This window comes from Sminthopsis crassicaudata, chromosome 1 (genome assembly GCF_048593235.1).
Source record: "Sminthopsis crassicaudata isolate SCR6 chromosome 1, ASM4859323v1, whole genome shotgun sequence".
In the NCBI taxonomy this organism is placed as follows: Eukaryota; Metazoa; Chordata; class Mammalia; order Dasyuromorphia; family Dasyuridae; genus Sminthopsis; species Sminthopsis crassicaudata.
The window spans coordinates 700,423,483-700,451,191 of NC_133617.1; the positions used below are offsets into that span (position 1 = coordinate 700,423,483).

The window sequence follows — 27,709 nt, forward strand, 5'->3', positions numbered from 1 at the left end:
ACATGATTTAAGTTGTGTGCCCTTCCTCCCACTTCCATCTTCCTTTTCCCCTTTCCCCCTTCCTCCCTTACCCTATATACTGTAAGTGGCTCAGACCCTGTTTCACAAAAGGGGAACTAACTCAATGCAGAAAATGTGACTTACCCAGAATTTTGCTCTGAATCAGTAATGGCTAGTGGCTGTTGATTCACCATCAGGTTCCGAGGCTTCTGAGTTCCACCATTTCCTAAGCAGCTTAACTGACAACATTTCCACTAGAGGATTATAAGAAAGAGAATTGAAAGATTTTCACTATAGTAAAACCGTACTGGTGCTGATTGTGCTCATTCTGGGTCAGGTTAAAATTGAGCCCTTTCACTATCTGTATTAGCTAAGACTTGTAGTATAATAAAAGAGGAAGGCCTAAATTATTTGAACAAACATCTTGGAAGCACTTTAGGCACCTGATGAGGCAGAATAGGTGCCAGGACTTGTAAATAGAAATAGTTTGGGGAAAGCAATAAATTGAAAAAAAAGTATATTGTATGAAAATATCATAATATCATGATAGAGATTGTTTGTGACATGGAACAACCATGACAAGACACCCATCACAGATTACAAAGTTATGCTGTAATGTTAATTAACAAGGGGAAAGATGAGTTCCCTACAGAATTCACCATTAACCAGGAGGAAGGAGCCATTAGGGGGAAGACTATAGGGTGGAAAGTACCTTACAACTCACTTGGTCCTGAAAAGATTCAGCAAAAATCTTCATCGTAAACACATCTCTTAAAGGGGAAATGTATCGTTGGGGGTTTCTCTGGGGAGGAGGGGAAATACCAGGGAAAAGTCAGGGAGATAAAGGATGTGTATTGAAATATTGATGCTGTCTTAAAGATATTCTGAGAAAACTTGGTACACATCTGTGCTTAACAAAACAGTAAGATGGTGTAATTGTTTCACCCAATATAATGTGAACTCTCTGACAATGGTGATTATTTTATTTCTGTCTCAAAATCCATTAATGAATGCATATTGATCAGGGCAGGGAAAGGCACAATCTGAGTATAATCTCCATGAGAGTGGAGACCTTTTCTCATTTATCCTTTAATTTCTCCACTCTTTTCAAGGTGCTATGCCCCCAGCAGATGCTTATATTCTTTCTGGATTGAATTGGGTACATCTTAGATTTGATTAATTTGGAGAGGCTTTCTCCCTCCCTTGTATGTACCCCAGGAAGTACTATGGTCTATCTTGTGTCTGTGTCTATCTTGGGTAATGGATTCCGAAGCAGATGATATCAGTGGGGTGTCCTGAAGGTGTGTGGTGGTTAGGAAAGGAGGAGAGAGTGGGTAATTGTTTCTTTTCTTTTTTTTTCCAATGATGTAAATTCATCTACTGAATTCTTGTTCTAAAGTACCTGGATCAGAGAGTAGGACTAAATCCAGATAGGATAGGAAGGGATCCTGCATCTATAGGAACATGAAAGAGATGCGATTAAGATGCCCTTAATACAAATTTATGAACGGATTGACATACTGGAAGGATGCAGACAAAGGTGGATGATCATCTCTTGTCAGGGGATTCCTGTTGTTCTAAGTTGGGATCTTCTCCTTACTCTTAGGATGGGGGGAGGTTAGAAGAATTGGGTCAGGTCTCTGTTATTTTCGTGTTATTTCTTTCTGGAGTCCTGGAGAAGATGGGCAGAGGAGTAGGCAGTCCAATAGAAAATTGGGGAAGTGTGATAGTGAAAGAGGAGTCAGAGATCAACTTCCAGGTAAATTTTATACAAGCCTCTGATCTGTAAAATGGGGATGATAATAATAATAATCCCTGTGGTATGTATCTTGATATTTTATGTGGTACAAATGAGATCATTGTGTTTCATGCACTTTGCAAAATTTAAATTGCTATAGAAATGTTAGTTTTACAAGTTCATACACATATGAATTTATGCACAGGCAGAAATGATGTCATCCTCCCCCCTTCCTCCTTTTTTTTTTTTTTAAGCTACAGGCAAACTACACGTGGATCTCCAAAGACACAGCCAAGATTTTTAAAGCTTAATACTGGTCCCCCACCTAGTGCTCAAAGGAACAGCAGCCTCCAATTTCCCCGTTGTGATAGTACAATATGTCTTGTGGAGGCTGCCACAAAATTTAGGATTATAAATAAGACTGAACTCCCAGGGTCAGTCTGCAACAGTCCAGAAATACCTGCACCCACAGAGAGAGTGGGTCTCAGAAGAATGTTCCAATCCAGGCACCTGAATTGAAAAGGAGCCTAGTAATCAGGAGAGGGGTGTAAGGAGATAGTTGAAAAACTCAAGGTCTTTTTTCTCTGCATTTTAGGATGTCACCTTCCACTTCCAGTTACACTACCCGTTGGTCTTGGAGAAGGCAAACAAGGCCAGAATTTACCTTATATTAATAATAGTTCATTTGTATTTCTATAACCCAAGTGCTTTGCATCTTTTTGCTCCTTTTGGTCCACCATTCTAGTATTCTTATCCATTTTACAAATTGGGAAAATCAATAAAGATTAAAATTGGGAAGTATCTTGGAATTGGGAAGTATTTTAGAATGTTATCTAGATTTCTGTCAGAGGCTTAGCACATTTTTCTGTTAAATATCAAACAGGTTCTTCATAGAAATTCCTATTAATTACATACTGGTCCAAAAGTCATTCCTCCCTTTCTCCCTCCCTTTCTCCTTCCCTTTATCCCTCCTTTTTTTCCCTTCCTTCTTCCCTCCCTGCTTTTCTTCTCTCCTTTTCTCCATCCCTCCCTTCTTCCTTTCCTCCCTTACTCCTATTTTTATAGACTGGCTGGCTCTCTTAGCCTTTTTGAGGATGGAAGTGTAGTGACCACTCACCTCATCTATAAAATGAGGATAATAATAGCACCTACCTCCCAGGGTTATGGATGAAATGAAATAATAGTTGTAGAAAAGGACTTTGCCCAGTACTCGGTACACAGTAGGCTCCATATAAACGTTAGCAATTATTAACTTGCACTGAGACTTTTGGGAGCCTCCCCCACCTTTTGCTAAAGGAAAATCACAACTCTCACTTGATTTTGGATGGAATGAGCAGATCTTGGCCATTTAGACAGTTTTCTCCTTTCTTTCTCCCCCTTTGCAATTTAAAGTAGAACAGATTGTAAGGGAGGAGTGGCCTTTAACCAGCTCCAACTACCAGCTTCTACTGATTTATCAGTTTCTGCTTTTCAGATGCTTGGTAGACATTTCCTGGTTTTCTTTAGTTTTCATATCAGTAATCAGTCTTGACTTTCATTTCCTGCCTGAAATAAGCAAAGGAATGGGAGGCTTTTGGTATGGCTTAAGAGATTAGCAAATGTAATATATGTATATATCTCTATGCATATGTATACAGATCCATAAATCCATATCTACGTTATGCTTAGGAGGGGCTGAGTTAAATTTTTATACATAAAATATTTACATGTAAACATTTATATACTCATGTATACATACATATTACATATAAATATATAGTATTCATGGTGTACTACAGAGTATATATATATACATATATATATGTATATATACATATATGACACGATTATTTTACACACATATGTATGTTTGTGTGTATAAATTTAACTTGGGACCCCAGATTAAAAGATTTCCTTGCATAGAAGAGGACTGGGATCATTACCAGCAGATCCAGTGGAATGAGTATCTGAGCTCCAGAAAATGACATTGAGGGCTGTTATTTTCAGCAAGTATGGTGGAGAGACTGAGCCATTTAGTCATGTATTTTCCTCTGAAAAGCTGAAGGTTGGTCATAAAACCTGAGCAAAAGGATTCTATTCCAAGGTTAACTCTTTGGCAATGTCAAGATAACTATTATTTGAATGATGGGTCAGGAGTGATACTTGTGTATCACCATTTAGATGGTGGCAAAGGTAGGTCTACCACCCAGATTTTAGCTCCTAGGACAGTAGAGCTAAGAACTGCTCAGCAGGCATTTATTAAGTACCATGCATTGTTTAATTTCTCCTTATTTTTTTTTTAAACTGTGACTTTTTCCCATGACCTTTATTTCATTACCTATATACATCCCTTTTTATCCTATTCAGATAGCTGATCTCTGTAACAAAGTTTGTATTTCTACAAAAATTAACATAAATCCAGCATGTCAGTGTATGCAGTGTTCTGTACCCCTGGTCCCTCACTTCTGCTGGGAAGTGAGGGAGGTACATACCTTTTTTTTATTAATTTTCAGGGCCCAGACTGGTCCTATAAGTAAATTCAATTTGTTTTGTCATCGTTCTTTCCATTTCTAATTATTGGGTCTATTGTGTTTCTGGTTTTTGCTTATTTCACTCTTCATTAGTTCCAATAAGCTTTCCCATATTGCCCTACATTTTTCCTTTGAATCTTTTTACACTTTTTTTTCTCTGTTACAATCTTGTAGCCCAACTCATTTCTCTATTTCCAAATCGATGGGCAACTGTTTTGTTTCAGGCACTTGGTGACCATAAGAAATGTTGCTGGCTTCTTCTTTGGGGTCATGGGGACCCTTATTTCTGCCATCAACTTCATAGTCTTCATTTTAAAGAGGAGGAAATTAAGCCCAGAGTTAGAAAAGTCTTGCCTGACATCACACTTTTAGACAGGACTGGGGTAGGAGACATAGAAGTCCCTTGTCAGAGCTGAAAAGAGGAGGTAGGGGACTAGGCAAGTTCCTTCTCTCCGGTGAGCCTTAGTTTTCTCATCTGTAAAATAGGAAGATTGGACTAGATAGTCCCCAAAGATCCAATGCTGTGATTGGGTGACCTCTGACTCTCAGTCTCCTTCTTTGCAAAGTGTGGGTGTTAGTATTTAGGGCAGGAACAGCTGCCTCCCTGGCTTTTAAGTGGAGACTAGAATGAAAGTGTTTTTGGAAAGTTATTATGCAAACAGACTTACAACAGGTGTTTTCCCTTTCTCTTGGGTGCGCTGTAGTTTCTGGTTAGCTCTTGAAGCCCTGGTCTTTTTTTGTCTACACAAAGCATATTTTGTGATGTCATTTCTGTGGGCCCAAGTTTTGAGAATCTCCAGGTGCCTGCTTGGTGTTGCCTAATTTTGTTATATAATTATATGGTATATAATTATAAATTATACATTTTTCTATTAAAGGGAATGAGAGGCTGGATTATGCAGTATTTGAATCTGAAGTCTTCCTGGCAGAGTCAATACTCTAGCTTATATGCCATGCTTCCTATCACGAGCTATAAAACCAGGATTAGCACCCAAGGCCTGACTTTAAATTCAGTTTAATAAACATTTAATAGTCACCAACTATATATCAGATATTGCATTAACTTCAGCATTCCTTTTGCATTTCCTTGTGACCCCCTTTTCCAGCTTCTGGGATATAGCCATCATCCCAACAAAGAACTGAAGGTACTCACCCAGGAGCAGGATGACAAAGCAGAGGCCTAACTGAAGCTGAAATTCAAAGCTTCTGGATCTGTGGCTATGGTTTTCCAATAAACTGCATTATTCCCTGTGGCTGATGAATATTAGGATGGAAGGACAATTGATTGTGTAGACTGAGGATCTCTTTCTGATGCTTTAGATGAATGTGACCTTAGTAAGTCATCATTTCATCTCCTGGACTTCAGTTATCTCAACAAGAAAATGAAACAGTTGGCCCAAATGGGCTCTGAGATCCCTTCCCAAGTCCTGGGCATCCCTGGGAAAGATTAGGCTGGTTTTCAATTCAATAAGCAATTTGCCCATTATTAACCAGAGTGATCATCGTTGGATAAGGAGGTGAACCTAGGATGGTGGAAAGAACACTCACCTGGGATTGTTAGCCCTGCTTCAGTTACCCTGAGGTCCATCGCTTCTCCCACTTCCCACTTTATTTTCCTTTTCTCTGACATGATGAAGTTCAACTGGATGATTTTTTGGAGGGCAGCTCATATTCTAAGTCCCTTCCAGCTCCAGCATTCCATGTTCTAGGATCCTTTCCATCTTTGACAGTCTGTATTTTCAAGATCTTTGTTATGACATTCTATTTTCTTAAACCCCTCCAAGTTCTTACATTTTATATCCTAAGTTTCTGGGTCTTGATATAACATGCCCTGTGTAGGGCCTGATATTCATTCTGTGACTAAGAAAGACTCGAGTTCTATGGGGCTCAATTCTGAGCTGAGCCCAGAAGGGATGAAGGTTTGAGCTGTTGGTGGTTGAGGGGGTGGGGATAGGGAGAAGCTGGCTGACCAGTTAAGTTAGCCTAAGGTTGAAGGGCCTGTGACTGGGAGCTTCCCATTAGGGGCAGTGTCTACCTGCTGGGGAACAGGTTTCACTGAGGGCAACTTAAGGAGGAAGGGAATGATCCTTGGCATTGGGATGAAATGTCCTGAGGGACTTGTTAGTAGTGAGTAAATGACTTGTATTTATTGGCTTTGGGAACAGTCTAGAGTCCTGCCAGGCAGCTGCTGGGCACATTGCTCCCAGGCCTTCCAAGGCTCACTCAGGGCATAGCTGGATCGGTCATCGTCTGCTTTACCCTAGCCATACCTCCCATTAGTTCCTGAGTACTTAATAAGTGACCAAGAATTACTGAAGACTTATTATATTATTATACTCTGCACAGTCCTGTAGTCTTGGAGCTGGGAGAGCCTTCAGAGGCCTGATAAGTGAATTATTCAAGATCACAGAAATATTCATTTCACGTCAATCTTTCTATTTTTCTGTGTGTCTCTTTGTGTATCTATATGTATATACCTACTTACATGTCATTCTTACTGTATGAGAGGCCCTATTCTTGGTGTTTTTTTATATTTGGAAAATAAAGCATCATCCTGACTCTTTGAGGAACTTAAAATATAGAAGAAATGACATAAAATTATGAGAATCTTTGTCTTTCTCTATCTCTTTGTGTCTGCCTCTCCTCCCTAGAATGTAAGCTTCTGGTGGTCTGCTTCGGTGTCCTTAACTTTTAAAATAGGAATACTAATAACACCTAGCTCTCATGGTTATTGTGATGATCAAACGAGCTCTTTATAAAGCACTTAGCACAGTGCTGGCACATAGTAGGCATTATATAAATTCTCATTCTCCTCCTTTCCCCTCAGATTAATAATGCTTATTGATTAGTTGGTGGATTTAGAGCTGGAAGAAACTCTAATCTAACCCCATCTTTTTGTAGATCTAATCAACCCATGAAGTTAAACAAGTTACGTAAAATCTCTAGATCATAAAAGGCTGGGCTGGAATTTGAACCTCAGTTCTCTGACTTATATACAGAACTCTGCTGGTCTTTTTCAGAAGAGCCATGATGATACTGGTGTGGACTCTGTTCCTGGGGGATAACAGACTGTTCTCCCTCTCTCCAGACAAGAATTACAGCCTCCCCAGCCCAGTGTGTTTGATCCTTTCTCTCTGCCTGGGAGATAGAAGGAATATTATCTCTTTTTCTCCTACAATCAAAATAATTGTTAGAAAATATTAACATGAGGATAAAGGGGAAAGAATAGTGGGCTAGGAATCGGGAGATTTTAGACAGTGCTGACTTTATTACCAGCTTGTTTCAGCAATTTGAAGAAGACTATTTTATTCCTTGGATCTGTTTCTTCATCTGTAAGGCTAGGTGTATGTGCGTGTGATGGGGGGGACTAGAGCCATAGTCCTCAGATGTTTGAATATGAAGACCTTTTTAACATATACACATTTTTTGAGGACCTACATAGGATGGTAGATATACAGTGGTGGAAAAAATACTCAGTGACAAGTGCTGAATTCAGTAACAAATTTAAGTAAACTTAGCTTATTAATCAAATTAATAATTTCATAATTAATATGAAACTTAGATGCAAAATTTGCCTATTCTCAAGCATTTATTTTATTAGAGTTAAAGAAAGAGGGGATTGCCAAAGCTTGGCGGCCATATAGGGTCACAGACCTCTTGCAGTACCTGAGCTTCACCGAATTGAGGCCTGTAAGTACAGATAGCAGGGATTCAAATAATCTTCTCTCCTACTCCCCATTTACATAGTCAGTCTCTCTGGTTCAGCAGTTCTTAAGCTTTTTGGTCCAAAAACCCCTCCACGTGATTAAAAACTTTCAAATACCCCAAAGAGCTTTTGTTTATCTCTTTTAGTATTTACTGTGCTAGTAATTAAAATAATATAATCATATTATTATAATTAAAATAATTCATTAAAAATAAGAAATCCATATCATATTAATATAATTAATATTTTTAGTGAAAAATAACTTTTCCAAAACAAAGGAAAAAGAATGACTTGGTCTTACATATTTCTGCAAATCTCTTTATCATTCATATAACTGCTTAAAATAATCTTCCTAAAGCAAAGGCTTAGCTATGCCATTGCCTAACTTAAGAATCTGTATTTAATGTCTGCCCCTTGCCTCTAGGACAAGATACAAATCCTAAATAGTCTGAGTCCATCCCACCTCTTCTGAATTATAGTGTAGGCCTTCATAAGTTCTTCATTTTGGCCAAAGAGGCTTCTTTGCTTTTTGTATGAGGTTTCATTTCTTTGCACAGGCTATCCTACCTGCCTAAAATACACTAAGTCGTTCTCATCTCTGCCTCTATAGATATCTAACTTCCTTCAAGGCTCATTTCTGTTGTTCAGTCATTTTTCAGTCATGTCTGTCTCTTTATGACCCCATTTGGGGTTTTCTTGGCAAAGATACGGGAGCAGTGTGCCATTTCCTTCTCCAGCACATTTTACAGATGAGGAAACTGAGGCAAACAGAGTTAATTGACTTGCCCATGGTCACACAGCTGGTAAGTATCTGAGGATGGATTTGAATTCATGTTTCTGACTTGGCTATCTATCCACTGTAATACCTAGCAACCCCAAAGCTCAATTTAGGTATTACTTTTTGTAGGAAGCCTTCCTTGATTCAATTTTTAAAAATATATATCTATTATTAGTGAGTTGTCTTTCCTTAAATCACCTTCATTTTATTTTATCTTCACCCAGTTCCCAGAACGAAAAGTCCTTGAGGTCAGGAACTATATAGTTTTTCATGTTTATTAGTAGCACAGTTCTTCTCCATTGTAATTGCTGAATTTATACTTGTTAAATTGAATATGGCCTTTTAGAGCTGGAAAAAAATCTTAAAGCCCCCAAAGTCTTCATTTATTCAACACTTCCTCTGTGCTCCTCCCTTTCCTCCTTATAGAATAATTGATGGTTACTCCCTTCACCGCCTCCATCCACTACTCCCATCCTGGCCCACACCCCAGGATAGGGACAAAAGGGGCAGAACCCTGATTTCTCTGAGGCAGAAAATCAAGGACCTCCTCCCCCCTTTTTAAAACTATAAGAAAACCTAAGACTACAGAACAACAGCTTAGTTTGTCTTTTAATGCCTCAAGGTCTCCTGAGCTGAACTATAGTTTATGCTAAGGGGGGCAAGAAGCATAAAAAAGGCAGAGTGGATTGAAGACATTTCTTTTCCTGGCTTAGTAACATGCTAGAACTCCCACTGGCCTTTTAGATTTAAGGTCATTTAAGGACCGGGTAAATGTTAGAAACACCCTAATGGTCTTTTAATAGGCCTCCTGTTTTGTGTGTGTGTGTGTGTATGTGTGTGTTTCTGTTCCTTTCTGTATTAAGCATAGAGACTAAATAGCTCATAAACACGAGGCCACATCCGGTCCCTGCACCTGACAAGCCCAATGTCTCCCAGTGTGCACCAGTGTGCACGTCTCCCTCTCTCAGGGAATTAGTCTGGACTTGGCAGATTAATTTTGAGAAAAGGAAATGGGAATGGGCAGTACAAAGAATGGGGAGATCAGCAAATTTGTAAGCCTTACTTCTGGGTCACTCCAGGTGTCCCCATCCAAGTATGGGCTGGCTGTAAGATTCTAAGAGGAGGAGGAAAATAACAAAAAAGGAAATCCCTAAGTGGAATTAGTTTTTACTCAGCATGGTGTGATGGAAAAAAGCCCTGGAGAATAGAAGCCAAGAAACCTAGATTCTATCCCAGCTTTGCCATTGATTTACTGTGTCACTTTGAAGAAGAGATTATACCTCTCTGAATCTGTAAAGTGAGGTAGAAGTCGGGGCAGAACAGGGAGATATGGGCATATTTGATAGAGAGATAATCTTAGGGTCAGGAAGAAGACCTGGATTAAGATATCACCTCAAGGTGCTTTCTGATATTGTTGCAAACAGGTTGTTCTGAGAATCAAATGAGAAAATATTTTAAAAGTGTTTTGCAAACTTTACAATACTATAAAAATAATTAATAATATCATTATAGTTATAATTAAGTAATGTTATTATACAACATATAGGGCTGTTGGGAAGAAAGCACTTTGTAAATCCTTTAGGGAAATAGAAGTAGGAAAATATTAGTATTTCCATAGCTTTATTTGAGGAAGGGAGGCTAAAAGGTTGGGGAGGTGGAGAGAATTTATTTTGTCATGTGGTGTGTTCATCACCAAAATAGATTTAAGAGTGCAAGTCCAGCACTGTGGAGGTGTGGATTAACTACTTCTGGGCACCATGCCTACTGGGTAGCTGCCATCAGGTGCCCAGTGAGGATAATTTAGGCTCTTGGGAAGACTTTTTTTCCCCCTAAGGTTGTATGAAACAAAGGTAAAATAGATGATCTCACTGGCTTTTGCTTTTTCCATAAAATTTTAATCCTCCAGTGAGAAAGTGCCGTGACCATCTTCCCAAGTCACTCATGCCCATAAGCTTGAGTGTTCCCTTCAGTCCAGGCTAACCGTTCCTAGTTCCTTCAAATAGTCCTCATGTGGCATAAGACATTCATTTGCCATCCATTGGTGTCTCCCTTTTCCTTTGACTTTTCTCCCCAAGACAATATTACTATGTGAAGAATCAATGATTTCTTCAAAGGGTTAGAACACCCTGGGTCTATGGTTCTATCATTTTAGGGTCAGTTTTCAGTGATTAAGCATTCCATGTGTGCCCATTGGCACTGTGGTTGGGAGTGGAGAGACAAAGTAAAACAAAAGCTTGGCTCCATGTAGTGCCAGGAGTTTGCTTGAGGCATTTAAGGTGATTTGCCCAGGATCACATGACTGGTAAAGATGCCACGGAAGCAGTAACTGAACCCAAGTGCTGCTGAATCCAAGCCCAGCAACTCTATCCCTCATGAACTGCCTAATAATAATGATGATGAGAAATGAAGTGAACAAACTCATCCTATTTCTCCAGCTCCCTGACAGCAAGGACTCTGTGTCCACCCTGCTAACTTGCATGTATGCTTGATGGCTACTGGATGCCCAATAAATGTTTGTGGAGGATTTTAAGGTCAAGAACTGTGAGGGACACTGAGCACTAACATATCATCGACTCCTTCAACAGGCTCTGAGGTCACACCATTCATCATTAAAAGTCACTGCCCCACAGCCCACAAAAGCCAAGCCTGTCTTGCACCACCCTGACCTTGAGCTGCCATGTTTCCTGGTCCATTCTCATGGGTGCATTCAGCTTTTCTACTGTTTCTTGCAATGAGTGGGAACAGGACTGGAAAGGATGGTTAAGGTGGTATCTTGTATATGTTAGCATGCATCTACGTGTTCCTATGTCCAAGTGCCTTTTGATGGAAGGACTGCTCATAGATTGCCATTTTCCCCCAGAAATAAAATCGCTCACTCTTTGGTTGTCTCACGGTGATGCTGCCCTCTGGTGGAGACTTCTGATCCGGTAGCTGCCCCACACCTTTTTCACCTGGGCTCCTTGGCCACTCCCAGGTAGCTTTGGGAACAGGGCCATATCCCTTGGAGAACTGCTTGCTTCTGCATTCATGTGGGGCTCATGCTGGAGCAGAGTGGTCCATTAGAAAGGGGCTTAAATTCCAATTTCTTTTTAGTTAGTAATCTTGATTGCCATTTAATTATGTGGGTGACCTTGGTTGCCATTTAACTTACTTGAACTTTAGTTTTCCCTTTCTGCAAAAAGAGAGTTATTGGACTAGGTGACCTCTAAGTTGGTCCCTTCTAACAAGAAAGCTTAGGTTGATCTTTTCCAGCAATAAATCTAATTTTTGTGACTTGAGTGTTTCTTAAGAATGGCTTCTTGAGAGCCCATCTCCTTTAGAGCTTTTTGTTTTCCTTTTCTGGGGGAAGAGGGTGTAGAAGGAAGGTTGCATGGGAGAATTAACATGGATTCTGTTCTTATTAATATACAATGTAATATATAATATACAATATGTATCCCTGCCGCACCCCAGCCCAATTGTCTTTCCATACATGCGTGGGATACATAAGATACATAATCTTCCCCATAAAACCATATCCAAACTCTGTGAGGGAATCCTGAATATCCTTGTTAGTTGCTCAGTTCACTTATGACAAAATAGGTGGGACTTAGGAAAATTAAATCAATTAAGCATTTATTAATGCATACCTAATATGGGCAAGTCTCTTTGCAGAGGAAACAAAGAGATTCCTACCCTAACTGTGGGTTCTTTGGACTTTGGATAGTGGGGGTAAAGACTATTGTCAATCACTACACTCCAAGAGCTCAGCACAAATTCTGACATGTCAAATGAATAAATTCATAAGCATTGGAAAAACAAAGAATGTTTTCTTTGTAATCAGTTTCTACTCTAGGACAGGCTCATGCTATAGATTTTCCACATATTTTTGCCCTAAACTTTGCCTCAAAATGCCCCAGATAGTCAACATAGAATGTTGGCTTACAGTGTGTTTGAAGAAAAGACACTTTGAGATACTCCTAAATTTTATCCTGCATGTCACAAAAGAAACTCATCTGAATTTATTTTTATCTTCTTCCTAGCATTCTTCCCTGGAAGAGTATGTCCCTATTCAGAGCCCATTTTCTCCCTGCTCCTTCCCAGATTATTCAGCCTCACTGACCATTTCCTTCCCTCACCTGCCATTCCATTTGCACCTATTTGGCGTGAACCTCACTTGATATTCTATGGTTGTTGACTTCTGTTGTCATTTAACTTGACTGCTATTTATTTAAGTGGCTCTTTATGCTTTGCTTCTCTTGAGGGGGGTATTGCAAAACTCTTTAAGGGCATTGACTAGCAAACAATCAAGAAGCATTTATTAAGCATCTACTGTATCCCAAGTGGAGGAGCATTACAAATACCAATAATGAGACAATCTCTTCACATCAACTATATCATATTTGCTCCAAAGTATCAAATAGTACATTTCTCTTGGTGTGTTAAGTAAGGATGGGTTTCTAGGGTTTTCTTATTTCATGTTTTCAGGTATTAGACATAGCCTTGACTCAGTGGGAATGGGGATAAGGGAAATGGGAAATGCTTCTATGAAGCAAATCTAATATAATTTTGGAATTGAAGATTCCCTAATGGCTCCCCAGGAAAAGTATGGGAGTGTTGAAAAATAAGAAGAGGTTGATTAAGGTCATAAAAAATGAGGTATGGAGAAGGTCGGGAGGAAGTGATCAAATGATTCATATCTTCTTGACTCCATTTTCCATCTCTGAAAAATGAAGGCTATTGGACAAGAAGATTACTAGGACTTTTTCTAGTTCTTAACATTCTGTCATTCGAGGCCCGCTCCGACCTTGAGGTTGTGTCTTTAAATGTCTTTTCTCCTGGAGGAGTCTATGGTTTCAGACTGCTCCTGTGAATTTCAGTTATTCAGGTTGAGTCATTTGTCTGCTGTGGGCTTACCTGTATTTTCTGAAATTCTTTCTTTCTAGATTCACTTCAATACCAGCTTTGCCATCAAATCTTCCTAGATCCCTGTGGTTAGTAGTTCACTCCCTCCACAGTGATCTTGTTTGTATAGTTATTGATGGTCATATTTTCTCCCCTTATAAAGTCCATATAGATGGCACTGGTTCACCTTTATTTTGTATTTCCAAGGCGTAGCACAGTGCCTGACATACAATAGATGTTTAATAAAGGTATAGCTCTGATTCAAAAAGGGAAGTACTTGGACTTGAGAAGGGGCCTTTTAAAAAAAGCTGGGTCTGTCAATCACCAAGCATTAGCTTGTCACCTACTGAGTGCCAGGGACATAAAAGTCAAAGAAAGCCCACAAGGAGCTTTCAGTTTGAGGGAAACACTGTAAACAGCTCTATATAAACAAAACAGAGGCAGAGAAAACTGGACATAAACTCAGAAGGAAGGCAGATGTATTAAAGGAAATCCAGGAGAGACAGGAACAGAGGGAAAAGAAGAGAAACACAGGAGGGAGGGAGAGAATGAAGAACTAAAAGAGGAGGAGGGAGGAAGAGAGAGAGAGACACACATACACAGAGAAAGAGAGAAGGGAGAGACAGAGAGTAAGGCAGAGACTGAGAGAGCCAGAGGGAAGAGAGAGGCAGGCAGTGGAAGAACACATCCTGGCTACTCACATTCAACCAGTTCTTGGGATGAATATAAATCTTCACCCTTTTTTTGTGCCATGTATGAAAAAAAAACAAATATAAGTACAGTAAATGACTGAGGGGGCTGAAAGATGGGGGTGAGAGTGTGGGAGAATCTTAATCTCAAGATGGTACAGCACTTGTGAAATTTCCTATTTTCAGTGGATTCTGGAGTACAGTCCCCATGTTCAGCAAAGGTCTTTGTATTTCTGTTTAAGAAATTCTGAATAAAATCAGATTTTTTATTAGATTTAGCTGCATTTCTCCCCTCTGCCCCAATAGCTATAGAATCTTGCTTGCCAGAGGAACTCAGTTGAGTGAGCACTAAGATCAGCCATGAAAGGCAAAAAGTGATTCTGTTGGAAAAGCTTTCCCTGGACACAATACCATTCCTATAAGAACCACTGTTCCAGGGTTAATGACGTTGGACCTATAGCCTGTTTTGTTTTGTTTTTTAACTACCTGTGAGATAGGTAGTAGAACAGTATAGAGAACTGATCTTGGCCCAAGAGAAGTCAGATTCAATCTTGCTTCTGATATATACAGCTGTGGGACTTTATGTAACTTATTTTTCCTCTATGGGCTCAGTTTCTCCATATGAAAAAGTAAAGGAGTTATATTAAATGCCTACGGAGAGCCCTTCTAGCAGTCAGGTCTATGAGTTGCTCATTGTTTACTCATTGTTAGCTGAGCTGGCCAGTGCTCTTTGATTCAGCCACAAATACCCAAGATGCCAGGACATTCATTTGAAGGAGCTAACACTGTAGGTGCTCTAAGTCTTGAAGAATGGAGAAGTGACTTGTTTGAAGTCACACAGCAGCCAAGAGGGGACTACCAACTTTGTTATCCTCTCCTTCTCAGCATTTATTGGAATCTCTGCGAAAGTCAGAAGGCTGAACCAATCTTCCACTGGAAGAACTCTCAAGATACCTGGCCATGGTGATCTAAAATAATTAAACCAAATGAACAGGTCTTCACAAAATACCTATTTATAAAGCATATAAATATATATATATATATATATAATTATAAATTATATATAAATTTATATACAATTTATATATGTATAATAAAATTATATTTAAATATATGAATATATATGTATGTATACATATACATATATATATATATATACACACTTATTTATGTGGAAACATCTGTTATAGGGGCTGGGAGAATGTACAAAAAAGACCCGATTCTCTAGTGAGTTTCATTCTTTTTGGTCAGAGGTGACTGAGACAAGTGGAAAGTTTAAAAAAAAAAACACAAAAAACCAAAATAACCCAGAAAACATTTAAAAATGTAGATGGCAGTTCAAGAATGAGATGTCATAAGACCACATGTGATGAATTTCATAGACAATAAATGTTGAGACTTTAGTGAGTGAAGGTGTTCAGTAAAACCTAAATCCTTAGCTTATGTACGTGTTTGTTACTGATTTTTTTTTCCTCCAGAAATAAAGCCAGGTTTTTTTGTTAGACCTCATAGACAAGTCTGGGTTGAAATTAAGGACAAGTACAGAGTGGCCAAGTTGGTATAGATAGCACCCAACTATAAAATTAGACCTAAACCACTACCACTCTTTGCTTGGATTAGTTAGCTCATTGAAGGTAGTTGGGAGTCAAGAGAATGGCGTCCTAGACCCAACTCAGCCTATGCTGGGAAAAAGTAAATCATGACTCAGCACTAATCAGTTTTTATGATCTTAGGCAGATCACTTTGACTTAAAGTTACCTCATTAAAAAGGGGGGAGGGTCTTTTTCATTATAAAATATAGGGACTCGGTGATCTCATCCAGCTCTAAATGTATATTACATCTGTGAATCTTGGTGGGTTTTCTTTTGCTTTGGTTTTTTTTTTTTTTTTTAGTCTATTAAAAAAAGGAGATTGGAAAGGATTATTTCAGTGAGCTCAACTAGTGGCAACAGTAAATCATAGAACAATTCATAGATGTTAATTGAAGAGTTGTTGAGTGAATAAATGAATGAATGAATAAATCCAGACTCTATAAATTCCTTAGTTCATTTATCTCACTATAAATTTGACTTAACCTCTTCAAACAGGCAGTCTACATCACTCTCCATTCACTCCATCATTCCCAACCATTTATATGGTATCATGTAAGGATAGCCAGGTGCACCATAGTGCACAGGGCGCCAAGCCTGGAGTCAGAAAAGCTCATCTTCCTGAGTTCAAATCCTACCTCCCCCGTCCTAGTTGTGAGACCCTGAACAAGTCACTTAATCCCATTTGCTTCAGTTTCTTCGTCTGTAAAAATAAGCTGGAGAAAGAAATGGCAAGCCACTTCAATATCTTTGCCAAAAAACAAAAACAACAACAACAAAAACCCAAATGGGGTCATGAAGAGCTGGACACAAATGAAAAACAACTGAACTGAACCGTAAAGGACAAGTGGTATTAAGCAGTTTTTAATATTGCTATAGCCTCTAGGGCAGGGATTAAGAGGGATCTCTCTCTCTCTCTCTCTCTTTTTTTTTTTTAGGAGCTTGGTATAGAGAGACAGTACTGCCTTAGGAATCAGGAAACTGGATCTCACATTAACTAGCAGGGTGACTTTGAACTAGTTCCTTTATCCCTCTGGGGTCTAGTTATTTCCCTTTCTATTAAAATGAGAGAGTTAGACAAAAGGAGTTCCAAGGTCCCTCCTGGCCCAAAGACTGTGATTTTAAGTGGATGAGGAGATTTGCTCTCCCTACCCTCTCCATCCCTTTGAATTTTTTCTTGGTTCTTTGAAAATTTCTTGTGAATGCTAATACATGGAGAGAAGACTCTAAAAATGAAGAATTATATATTTTAGTAACTGCAAAGTAACTCTGGGATTTCTGCCAAGGAAAATAGCTCAGTTTCTAGCTGGAGAACAGCTGGGAAATGGCATGATTCTAGAATGTGTGTAAAAGGGTACTTGTTTCTAAGCCTTTCCTCGCCAAGATTTCAGAGACACTGCTGTAAGATACTGTCGAAGGAACCAGCAGGAAAAGTTGGAAGCGAACAGATGGACTCGTCAGGTGGGCCCTGATATGGAAAGGAGAGACATATCCAAAGATCAAATTGTGAATTGGAGAATTGTAGTAGTTATGCAAAAACCCCAAGAAACCTGGGCTTTTACCCCTCCTAAGAGGGGAAAAAAAAAAAACCTTTTCTATATGAAACTTAGTATTACAAAAGAGAATAAAAATCCTCATCTACGGTGGAGTGTGGGACCCTGAAGAAGAGATTTTTAGAAGCCATTTTCAACTTCAAGATAGATCATTTAATAAAAGTGGATTGGGCTATGAATATTCTTGTTAGCAATAACAGGACTAGTAATGGGGTCACTTTGTCAATGGGATCACTTTGTCCTGAGATGCAGATATTTGGTCAAAAAGCTGAAGGATTTGGGACAGCTGGGTGATGGAGTGGATAGAGCACTAGCCTTGAATTCAGGAGGACTTGAGTTCAAATGTGGTCTCAGACACTTAACACTTTCTAACTGTGTGACCGTGGGCAAGTTACTTAACTCCAATTGCCTCAACAAAAATAAAAATAATAATAATAAATTAAAAAGCTGAAGGATTTTAATTTTTACAAATGGTGGGAGCTTAAATTATTTTACTTATGGCTTCAACTTTGTGTCTTTTCATGCCTCATCAATGGCAAACAACAGTACTATCATTAATAAGGAAAACGCATTCTCGAAACTATTGCATATGTTAATGGGGAACGAATGGGCAGAACAGCTAGGATTGTTTGGAGTCGGGAAGATAAAATTCTGATTTAGATTGTGGACAAGTTATTTGATTGCTGCCTGCCTCAGTTTTCCTTACTAGACTTCAGAGGGCGAAGGAACTTGTTCAAAGTCATTTATTGTGAAGATCAAGGTAATCCATGTGTATAAACTGTTTGCAAAGCGTGATCTACATGTAAACTGTAATTACTTTTAGTCAGGAACTTAGTGCTGCCATTGAGTCGTTGAAGGGGGTCACATCCCTTAAGTTCTCAATTTGTACTTTTGTGGAATGAGTGCGCTAAGACTAGTTGACCTCAAAATTCCCTTCCAGCTCTCATGTGTTTTATTCTCTTCCCAGGGATTATGAGGATCAGTAAATCAGTAGCAGAGCTGTGGGAAGCTGCAGTAAGATGACTTTTTAATTACTTTTTGTTTCTGACTACATGGAGGAGGAGGAGTATGAGGGGGAGGAAGAGGAGGAGGAGGAGGATGATGGGGCCCACCATTGTGTAACAGAAGGACCTATTTTTGGTGTTGACGGGAGAGCAGTCAGAAAATAGGATGATTGAGATGGCATTTTTTTTCCCTCCAATTCTCTAAGGTGCTGGCAATTTGCACCCACTTAACTGTCATTACTTAAAATTTAAGTCTTGTTAAGTCTTTCAAGTAAAAAATGGCATACAATCAGTGTTAATCCTAGTAAGGTCCCTAGAGAGCCTCACTTTTCAGAAGGAGAAACTGATCCCAAAGGAGAAAAGGGGACTTAGCCCAGTCACATAGCACTTGGGACAGGAACGCATTTCTTTTGCTTTATATTTTAGCATTATATTTTGCTTTATATTTATATTCTTTCCCAGGCTCTTTAATAATATTAATAATTCGATTTTAGTAAATATTAATAACTAGCATGTAAGATTTACAGAGTGCTTTATAAATATATTTTGTCCTCATGATGACCCTGGGAAGTAGCTGCTGCTATTTTCATTTTATCACTGAGAAAGCAGAGACAGTCAGAGTTTAGGGGTCCCCCAGCTAGTAAGTAGGTATATGAGGCAGGCTTTGAACTTGGAACTTCCTGATCCCAGGACTAAAGTTCTATCCACAGACAGCACCACCTAATGACTTCCCATTATTAAGGGGTGGGGGAACACAGTGAATTCTAGCATTTACTCACCAGTGTATCTGCTAGTTTTGTTAGTCCATGAGCCTTGGGAAGGCTGGTGTGCCTGATGCCTCAGTTTCTTTTCATCGCTTTGTCAATGGCAGTATTGTCTACAGGAAAAAGGCTTGGAGTGGGAACCTCTGGATTTGAATCCCAGTTAGACCAAGCATTTAAATCTCTCTGGGCTTTGTTCTCTTTGACTGTAGAAATGGTTGGACTGAATGACCCCTAAGATACTTTTTAGCTTTGGAGTTTATGAGCCTGAATTTATTTTTTTTTTTAGAGCTTGAGTTTACAGGCAAGAAAACGGAAGCCTGGGGAAATAAGGTAATTTAACATGCCCAAGGTCAAGGGGCATGCTGGTTTTCTGAATATCTTCTGATAGGAGAGGAGCAGAAAGTCTCAAGTTGAACCTTAAAAATGAAGTGGCCTGAAGGCCGGGAATCTTAGGGGTGGATGCTTTGTATTTTCTTGTTAGCTGAGAATAGAAAAGGAGGCAACTTGATTTAGTGAAAGAATGATGAAGTTTGAGTCAAAGGAGCATTTTTGTTACTGTGCAACTGGAGAAGTCCCTTTACTGGGTCTTAAATACTTCATGTCTAAAATGAAGTTAAGGTCACCTCCTGGGAAAGAGGTCATGGACTCAGTGGACTGAAGGAGCACATCCATTTCTGGAAATACCAATATGGGGATTTGTTTTGCTTGCGACTACATATATTTATATCAAGGATTTGGGAGTTATTTTATTTAAAATTTTGATTTCCACTTGAGGGAATTGGGTAAGTGAATACTTGTTAGTTTAAAAAAAGCAAAATAAGATAAGATTATATTAAAAATGAAATTAGTGAAGGAACTTGATCATCCTTGTAGTTCTGTCCAACTCTTGGTAATCCCATTTAAGTTATTCTTGGCAAAGGTACTAGAGTGATTTGTCATTTTCTTCTCCGGCTCATTTTACAGAGGAGGAAACTGAGATAAACAGGGGTAAGTGACTTGCCTGGGGTCACACAACTAAGTGTCTGAGAGATTTGAACTCCATAAGATGTGTTCTTAATTCCAGGCCCAGCATCCTATCTAATATACCCTCTAGCTTCTCCAGGGATTTGATCACTAGGGTTTTAATCTTAGAATCCTGTATTGTTATCTTTGTTTGTCCTTCTTTCTTGAAGAGGACCATGACTTCATGGAGGGGATGCCATGTCAAGCAAGTGAGTTGGTTCTAAGTGAGGGAGGGCTGGGCAAGGTCTCCTGCCTCATTTTCCCCTCCAGAGCCTTCTGGGTCTAGTGGCCAGATATAGTTCAAGATCACTGGAAATGGCTCTGGAGACAATGGATTAAGTCAGCATCCTCTGAGTCTCAATGAAATGGTAGTATCAAGCCAGAACAACAGTGGGGGGATTAGGGCAGAAAATTTAGGAGATGCTGATGGCACCATCTTGGGAGCTGACGGCAATGGCAGCATTTATTCTATCATCTCCAGTTAGCAGCCCCTCACCTCTCTTAGGTAAGCCTGACATTGTCCCTCTCTCCTGCCCTTGCTCTGGTCCAGGTACAGAAATCACAGGTGGTGGCTCTGTAGTAATGGCAGTAAGTCTCTTAGACAGGAGACTTGGGCCCTAGTGAGAGCAGTCAGGGAGGAGATGGGAAGTGAGGAAAGAACACTTGGTAAAATCTCAAGGGAAAAGGGAGTACGTACTGAGAAAGAAGGAAAGAGGAAAAATAGAAAAAAGAATCGCATTTTCCCCCTTTCACCTTCTTCCTCTGGGGGTTTCAGGGATCTGTGTAGGGAAGTTTGGCTTCTTCCTTTGCCTTCAAAGCTCTCTTGAGCACATAGAGGTTGTGATTGTTTTGCTATCTGCTGTGGAGCAGACCCAGGCAAGATTTCCTGAAGTTGAGGGGCCAAACCTTTGTCTCCTGGAAGGCAGACGTGTGTCTCCGTGTTGGAATCACTTCACTTTGGAATCCCAGGCTTTTATTTTCCCTTATCCCCTTGGGGGGGATACAAGGGAGTTTGACTTTTGGATTCTGCCTGCACTAATTGATACTGTAAAAATAACCCATCATTCTTCTGGTCTGATCTGGGCGGTGTCGGAGCATTGTTTTAACATCTCCTTCTGACCATTTGATTGTTATCTCTTAAGTACCATTGTGGCATTACTCAATAGAGTATAATTGGAGGATGTGGGACTCCAGGTCCTTAATAATAAAGATGTTTTTCATTGAATGACCTCTATTTTCTTCTTTCTCCCCACCCAATCACCTCAAGTAGAGACACCCCTCATTCTTCTCCATTAGCTTAGGCTTCATGTTTCAGTAATGCAACTCAGCAAGAGTTTGGTTCAGAAACTAATTTGGGAGGGCAAATTTTGGTGAGAATGAGCTGTAGACAAACTGCTGTTCTTGAATCAAAGAGACAGTATGGTGCTTGGGACGCTGTGCTGGGTCGGGAATCCCCACTGCTGCTAGGAAAAACTGGGATATTGAGATTGGGAGAAAAAATTGTAAGGAACAAAGTATTTCAAGAGAAGGCTGGACTTAATAGCTGAACTCAAATTTGGTCTTTATCAATACTTTAAAAATTACCTTCAGAATACCTCTGTTTTTTGCTCTATAAAATAAGACAAGGAACTAACTCTAAAATTCTGTAAGTATAAAAAAGTCACCCAAGTGCTTTGGTTTTCTCTCATCTAGTTTAAAATGAAGTCCATATTTTCAAAGAGAAAATAAATCTCAATGCCTTGAGAGGCATTATGGTATGGTGAGGAAACAGACCTGGTTTAGAATCCCATTACTTGTGTGCCCTTTGGCCAATCAGTCACTGTCTCTTAAGCCTCCTGTTTCTGTTTGCTGTCTTGTAAGTGGAGAGGTTTGAAGTAGATGGTCTTTAAGACTTTTCTACCTCCGATTCTGTAATCCAATGAGAATGTGAGTGATTTAGTGTAACAGCAAAGCCTCTGGATCTTGACTCTCACAAGCAAGAGGGTCTTTTTTTGAGTTTTATCCATGTGTGAGGATGCTCCCTTCTGTCCTTGGTGAAGGTCTTCACTTCCTTTTTAGAGATCCCTGTACAAACAAGTTTCAACGTAGCTGCCACCAGTGGAACATGACTCGGATGTCACTAACGTTTCACAATGGCCCAGGATGTATAAGCTGCTCAGGATCCTAAAATCTCCTTTGGCCCATTGAGAGCTAGCCCCATTGAATTCAGCCCTGTTTGCAGAGGAGAATGTTCATTTTAGAACATGGCTCTTCTGTCTTTCCCCAAAGCCTTCTCAGCAGTGACTCTGTATAGCCCCATTTCCATTGTCCTCTGCTGTAACTGCCCAGAATTCACAAATTAGAAAAATGCAGTGAAATGGGGTGATAAAATGCAGGAATATTTTAAGGGGGCTGGGAAGGAAGGGGGAAGCTAATTGATTTTCTTGGTTAATTTATATGCTGCAGCAGATAATTATCAGGAATGGACCTTAGAGACAGACAGCTTTAGTCTCAGTCCCCACCAAATGACTCTTTCTATTCCTTTATGCCCTTGCAGAGCCACAGGCCTTTAAATTGATGTTTGTTTGATCTTTCATGCCTTTGACCAGTCATTCAGTGAATCTCAAGGCTTATCTCTGAACCTTTGACTCCCAGCCTTCCAGAGGGAATGAACTGATTTCTTTCTCCCCATTCCTGAATTTAAGAGCATCCCACAATCATAACTTTAGAGCTGAAAAGACCTCAGTGAAATAAAGGGGTCAAACTAGAAGTATCCTCTGAGGTCCTTTATTACTCCAGATTCATGAACCAAGTCCACTGTGCAGGGATGCTCTGAGACTTAAAGCCATGTGATGTTAGAAGGAATAACAGTCTTGGCAGGGGTTCTCAAACTACAGCCCGTAGGCCAGATGCGCTTGGTGAGGATGTTTATGTGGCCCGCCAGGTTGTGGCAAATGGGCTGAGGGGTGGAGACAGAGTGTGAGTTTTTGTTTTTACTATAGTCCAGCCCTCCAACAGTCTGAGGGACAGTGAACTGGCCCCCTATTTAAAAAGTTTGAGGACCATTGGTCTTGAGGTTCCAGAGTTCTGGGTCAAAGGCCTGCTCCTGCCTGTGATGAATGGGAAGGAGGGTGGATGGTAGGACTGTGGGGAACTGTAAGCATGGGCCCTTCTGTAAAATCCTCCCCAACTTACCCTGAAAGAATTTACGGATGAGAAAGCAGCCTGGTGCCTGGTACTCTGGCCCTGGAGGAAGCTTTGTACTAAACTCAGGTTTTACAAAGACAAAAACAAACAGTTCCTGCCCTGAAGGCTGTAATAGAGCAGACATTGTATAGATGGAATTTTATAGGAGGCCTATAGGAAGCAGACAATTGGTAACCTTGGACAAGGAACACTATTATATGAACTAGCCAGACGTGTGCACACACATAGACAAGAGTATTTATTTACATGTGCATTCGTTTATTATATTATTTCTCCACTTCAATTTTTAGTAGCTTGAGAGCATTCTTGGGTGTTCTGAAATTCCGTAACACTCTGAAGCTGTCCTGGCTAAATCCTGCTTTATGTTCATGTGAGAGATAGGGAAGAAGAGCTGCATTCTGGGATTCTATAATATATTCTTAAGATTTCTTTGAAAAAATCCTTATCACTCGCAATTATTTGAATATATGTATATGGTGAGTAGAAGTCTATTGTAGGGAGGGAGGGAAGATACCATTATCAGGTTCTGTAGTATTTTTCACATTTTCTGGCTAAATTCACATATTTTTCTTTCTTTTTTTTTTCTCTTTTTCCACCTCTAGACGATAAAAATATGGCCACCAAGGAAAAGCTTCAGTGTTTGAAAGATTTTCACAAGGACATCTTAAAGCCTTCTCCTGGCAAGAGTCCAGGAACCCGGCCTGAGGATGAGGCTGAAGGGAAGCAACCACAGAGGGAAAAGTGGTCAAGCAAGATTGACTTTCTGCTGTCCGTGGCGGGTGGTTTTATCGGCTTAGGTAACGTCTGGCGTTTCCCATATCTCTGCTATAAAAATGGCGGAGGTAAGTATCATGTAGTAAATAAATCCCTTAGTAAGAAGAATAGAGAAATAAAAGAAATTATGTTGGTGTAAAACTAGGCCTTTCTTCCCCTTCCCTTCCCTCTTCCCCTGCTTTTTTCTAGCCACTGGCCTTTGTAAATAAAATATGTGCCAGATTGAACACAGCATTCACTTGACCTCTCCATGAGTTGCATCGACTTTATTGATTGACCTGTCCCACTGTTGACCCTCTAAGTTTATAATCCCTTAAGCCCCCCAGATAGTAATCTGACAAATCAATATTGATGAGGCTAAAACTTTCCCATCTGATACTTAGAAAGTTTATTTCCTGAACCCAAGTGGAATACTTTATATTTGTTAGTATTAAATCTTCGATTTGGCTCATTGCCCTAATCTGTGAAGATATTTTTGGATTTTGTCATCCATTTCATTATGTATTCCTTCTAACTTTGTGTTATCTGAAAGTGAGATGATAATATTATAAATGTTATTTCTCTAGAGGTACTACTCAATGTTCTAATTTTTTCTTCAAAATTTATATTCCCAGTAGAGAAATGAATTCACTTTTGAAAAGAAAAGATAGAATAAATTAATTCAAAATACAATACAAATGAGTAATGGTCAGCTAAATGTGCTATTTCTTCCTAGAGTTATCAGCATTTTAAAAGAGGAGCTTGCTAACTTAAAGGACCTTTAATAGTAGAGTTTTAAATTGAAGGTCAGACATGCTAAGAAGAGAGAGATACTGGGACAAGGGGCATCTTTTGTGTACCTTAAATCATATCTGATATAGGCAAAGGCCTTTCTCCTTGTTAGCGTAGGTGAGATATATGTAACAACCCATTTGGGCATTTGTTCAGTTGTGTTGGGGATGGCAATTTAGCTTTCGTTATTGGTAAAATGAGGATCATAGCAATGTAATAATAGCTAACATTTATCTAGTATTTACTATGTGACAGGCACCTTGTTAAATGCTTCACAATTATCTCAACTAACTTACTGTTGGCTATTCTGAGGTAAGAGACCGCCAAATGCCATGGATGTGCAAGCTAGGATGTACTCTTGGGAAACCAGAGGTCATTATTGATTGAGAAATGAGTTTTTATGTATTCCAAGGACTAATTAGGAGAAAAAAAAGCAGAATATTCCCATTTTGGGGACTTCCTTGAACTTTGCAAAAGATTGCCTCAGGGAGAGTCTTACATAATCTTTCAAACCCCAGTGTGGGCCTGGTTGGATGTTCAACAATTCTGCCCACTTGCTAGCCTTCATAACTCTTTCATAAACCCTAAATGTCAGGCTCTCTTCCATGTAAGGTGGTCTTTTCTTGATCAAGAGACCCTGGCATGCTCAAACCAACTTCCAGAATTCCTGTGACCTGCTGATGGGGATCGCCCTGTCTTTATGTTTTCTCTACAGGTGCATTTCTTGTACCTTACTTCATTTTCTTGTTTGGAGGCGGCTTGCCTGTATTTTTCCTGGAGGTTGTTATAGGCCAGTATACCTCTGAAGGTGGAATTACTTGCTGGGAGAAGATCTGCCCTCTTTTTAGTGGTGAGTATTCTGGTTTTAGCAGGGTCTGAAGAACACCACTGTGTACCTTAGGAAAGTCTTAGGAAGAGTTCCCTGATAGCATTGAGAGGAAAATAGACTTAAGGATGGATAGGAATTTTAGTGATCATTTTACTCAACTCATTCATTTCACAGCTATGTGGAAACAAAGACCCCAAAAGAGGAAGAGATCTGCTCAATTATTCTGCCAGAAATTAGAACCTAGGCTTCCCAACTCCTAGTTCTGTTCTCTTCTACAGAGCTATGTCTTGTTGGATCTGTGGCTTAGAATAGTGTTTATATACTTTCCTTTATGGGCTAGTGATTTGGGATTGGAGTCTGGGCCCTGTGATAGTTCAGTACTTATACTTCTTTAAGATTTGGATCATGGAATGATTATTTTAAGAGTTGGAAAGAACTTTAGAGGTTATTTAGAGGGCAGGCAGAGGAGAATAATAGATTGATTATTGGACCTGGAGTCAGAAAATAAATGAGTTTGAATCCTACCTCAGACATTTACTCTTTGGACTTCAGTTTCCTCATCTGTAAACTGAGGCACATCCAAAGGTCTTCTAGTTCTAAATCTGTAATCTTCTGTGTCGAGTCCCTTTATTTTAAGGAGAAAGCAAATGAGACCTACAGAGGTTAAATAACTTCCATGCCCAAGGTCAAAATAACTAGTAAATGAGAGAGATAAAATTTGAACTCAGGTACCCTACCTCTAAAATCTAGCACCATTTTCATAGCACAGCGCTCCCTTTAATTTATTTATTTAATGAAATCTTAGCTCCTAATTATAAGCAATTTTTACTATTCATTTAAAAAATTTTTGTTTTCCAAATTCTCTCCTTCCCATCTTCCCTTTTTGGGATAGTGAGCAATTTAATATAGGTTTTACATCTGTGGTCATTTCCATATTGGTTGTGAAAGAAAACACAGATTAAAAAAAAAAAAACTTATAAAGTAAAAAATAGTATGCTTCTACTGCATTCATACTCCATCACTTTTTTCTCTGGAGGTGGATAACATTTTTTATCATTTTAATCTGGAATTGTCTTGGATTATTGTAGTGCTAAGAATTGCCAAATCATTCACAGATGATTAGTGTACAGCATTGCTGTTATTATATACATTGTTCTCTTGGTTCTGCTTACTTCACTTTACATGAATTCATGTCTCCGATTTTTTTTTCTGAAAGCATTTTGCTTATCATTTCTTAAAGCATAATAGTATTCTATTACAATCACATATCACAACTTGTTCAGCTATTCCCCAATTAATGGGCATCCCTTCAATTTCTTTGCCATCACAAAAAGCACAGCTCTAAATATTCTTGTACACTTACATCCTTTCCCTCATTTAAAAAAATCTCTTTGGGATACAGACCTACTAGTGGTTTTGCTGGGTCAAAGAGTATGTGAAGTTTTACAGCCCTTTGGGCATAATTTCAAATTATTCTTCAGAATATTTTTGGATCAGTTCACAATTCCAACAACAGTTATGTTCTCTTTCATAACAATTCCCACCCTGGCTCCTCACAGTGGGGCGTGCGAGAGGACACATTTCACCTTCTGAGAATGAGACATGAAAATAGAGAAGAGAGCCCTTTGAAATATATAAAGGGCTATATGAATACATGGATCATTGAGATCCGGACTGACTCAGGGTTAGTAATTTATAGTAGCTCCTTTGATATGGACAAGAAAGCATGAAGCTAAGGTAGAAAGGAGGCCAGGTGAGCTGCAAAACTCTTGAGAAAGCACTTAGTCCAAGTCAAGAAGCTCAGGTTGAGTGGAATTCTCAAGTGTTACACTGACCACCTTCCCAGAGCTGGAAGTCCCATTAACAACTGAGAATCAAGAGAAAATCAGGATCTGTGGTAGATAGAATGGATCTGGGTCCAGACAGGTCCAG

General features: G+C 39.4%; 1 protein-coding gene across 1 annotated transcript in view; it reads left to right on the forward strand.

Annotated features, from left to right (window-relative positions):
- The window catches only part of SLC6A6 (solute carrier family 6 member 6), a 115,743-nt gene that overhangs the window by 22,374 nt on the left and 65,660 nt on the right, over nt 1-27,709 (forward strand). The window contains exons 2-3 of the mRNA XM_074282877.1: nt 24,006-24,245; nt 25,664-25,821. Coding sequence (XP_074138978.1) covers nt 24,017-24,245; nt 25,664-25,821 — 387 coding nt within the window. The 5' untranslated portion in view covers nt 24,006-24,016. The remainder of the gene's footprint in view (nt 1-24,005; nt 24,246-25,663; nt 25,822-27,709) is intronic.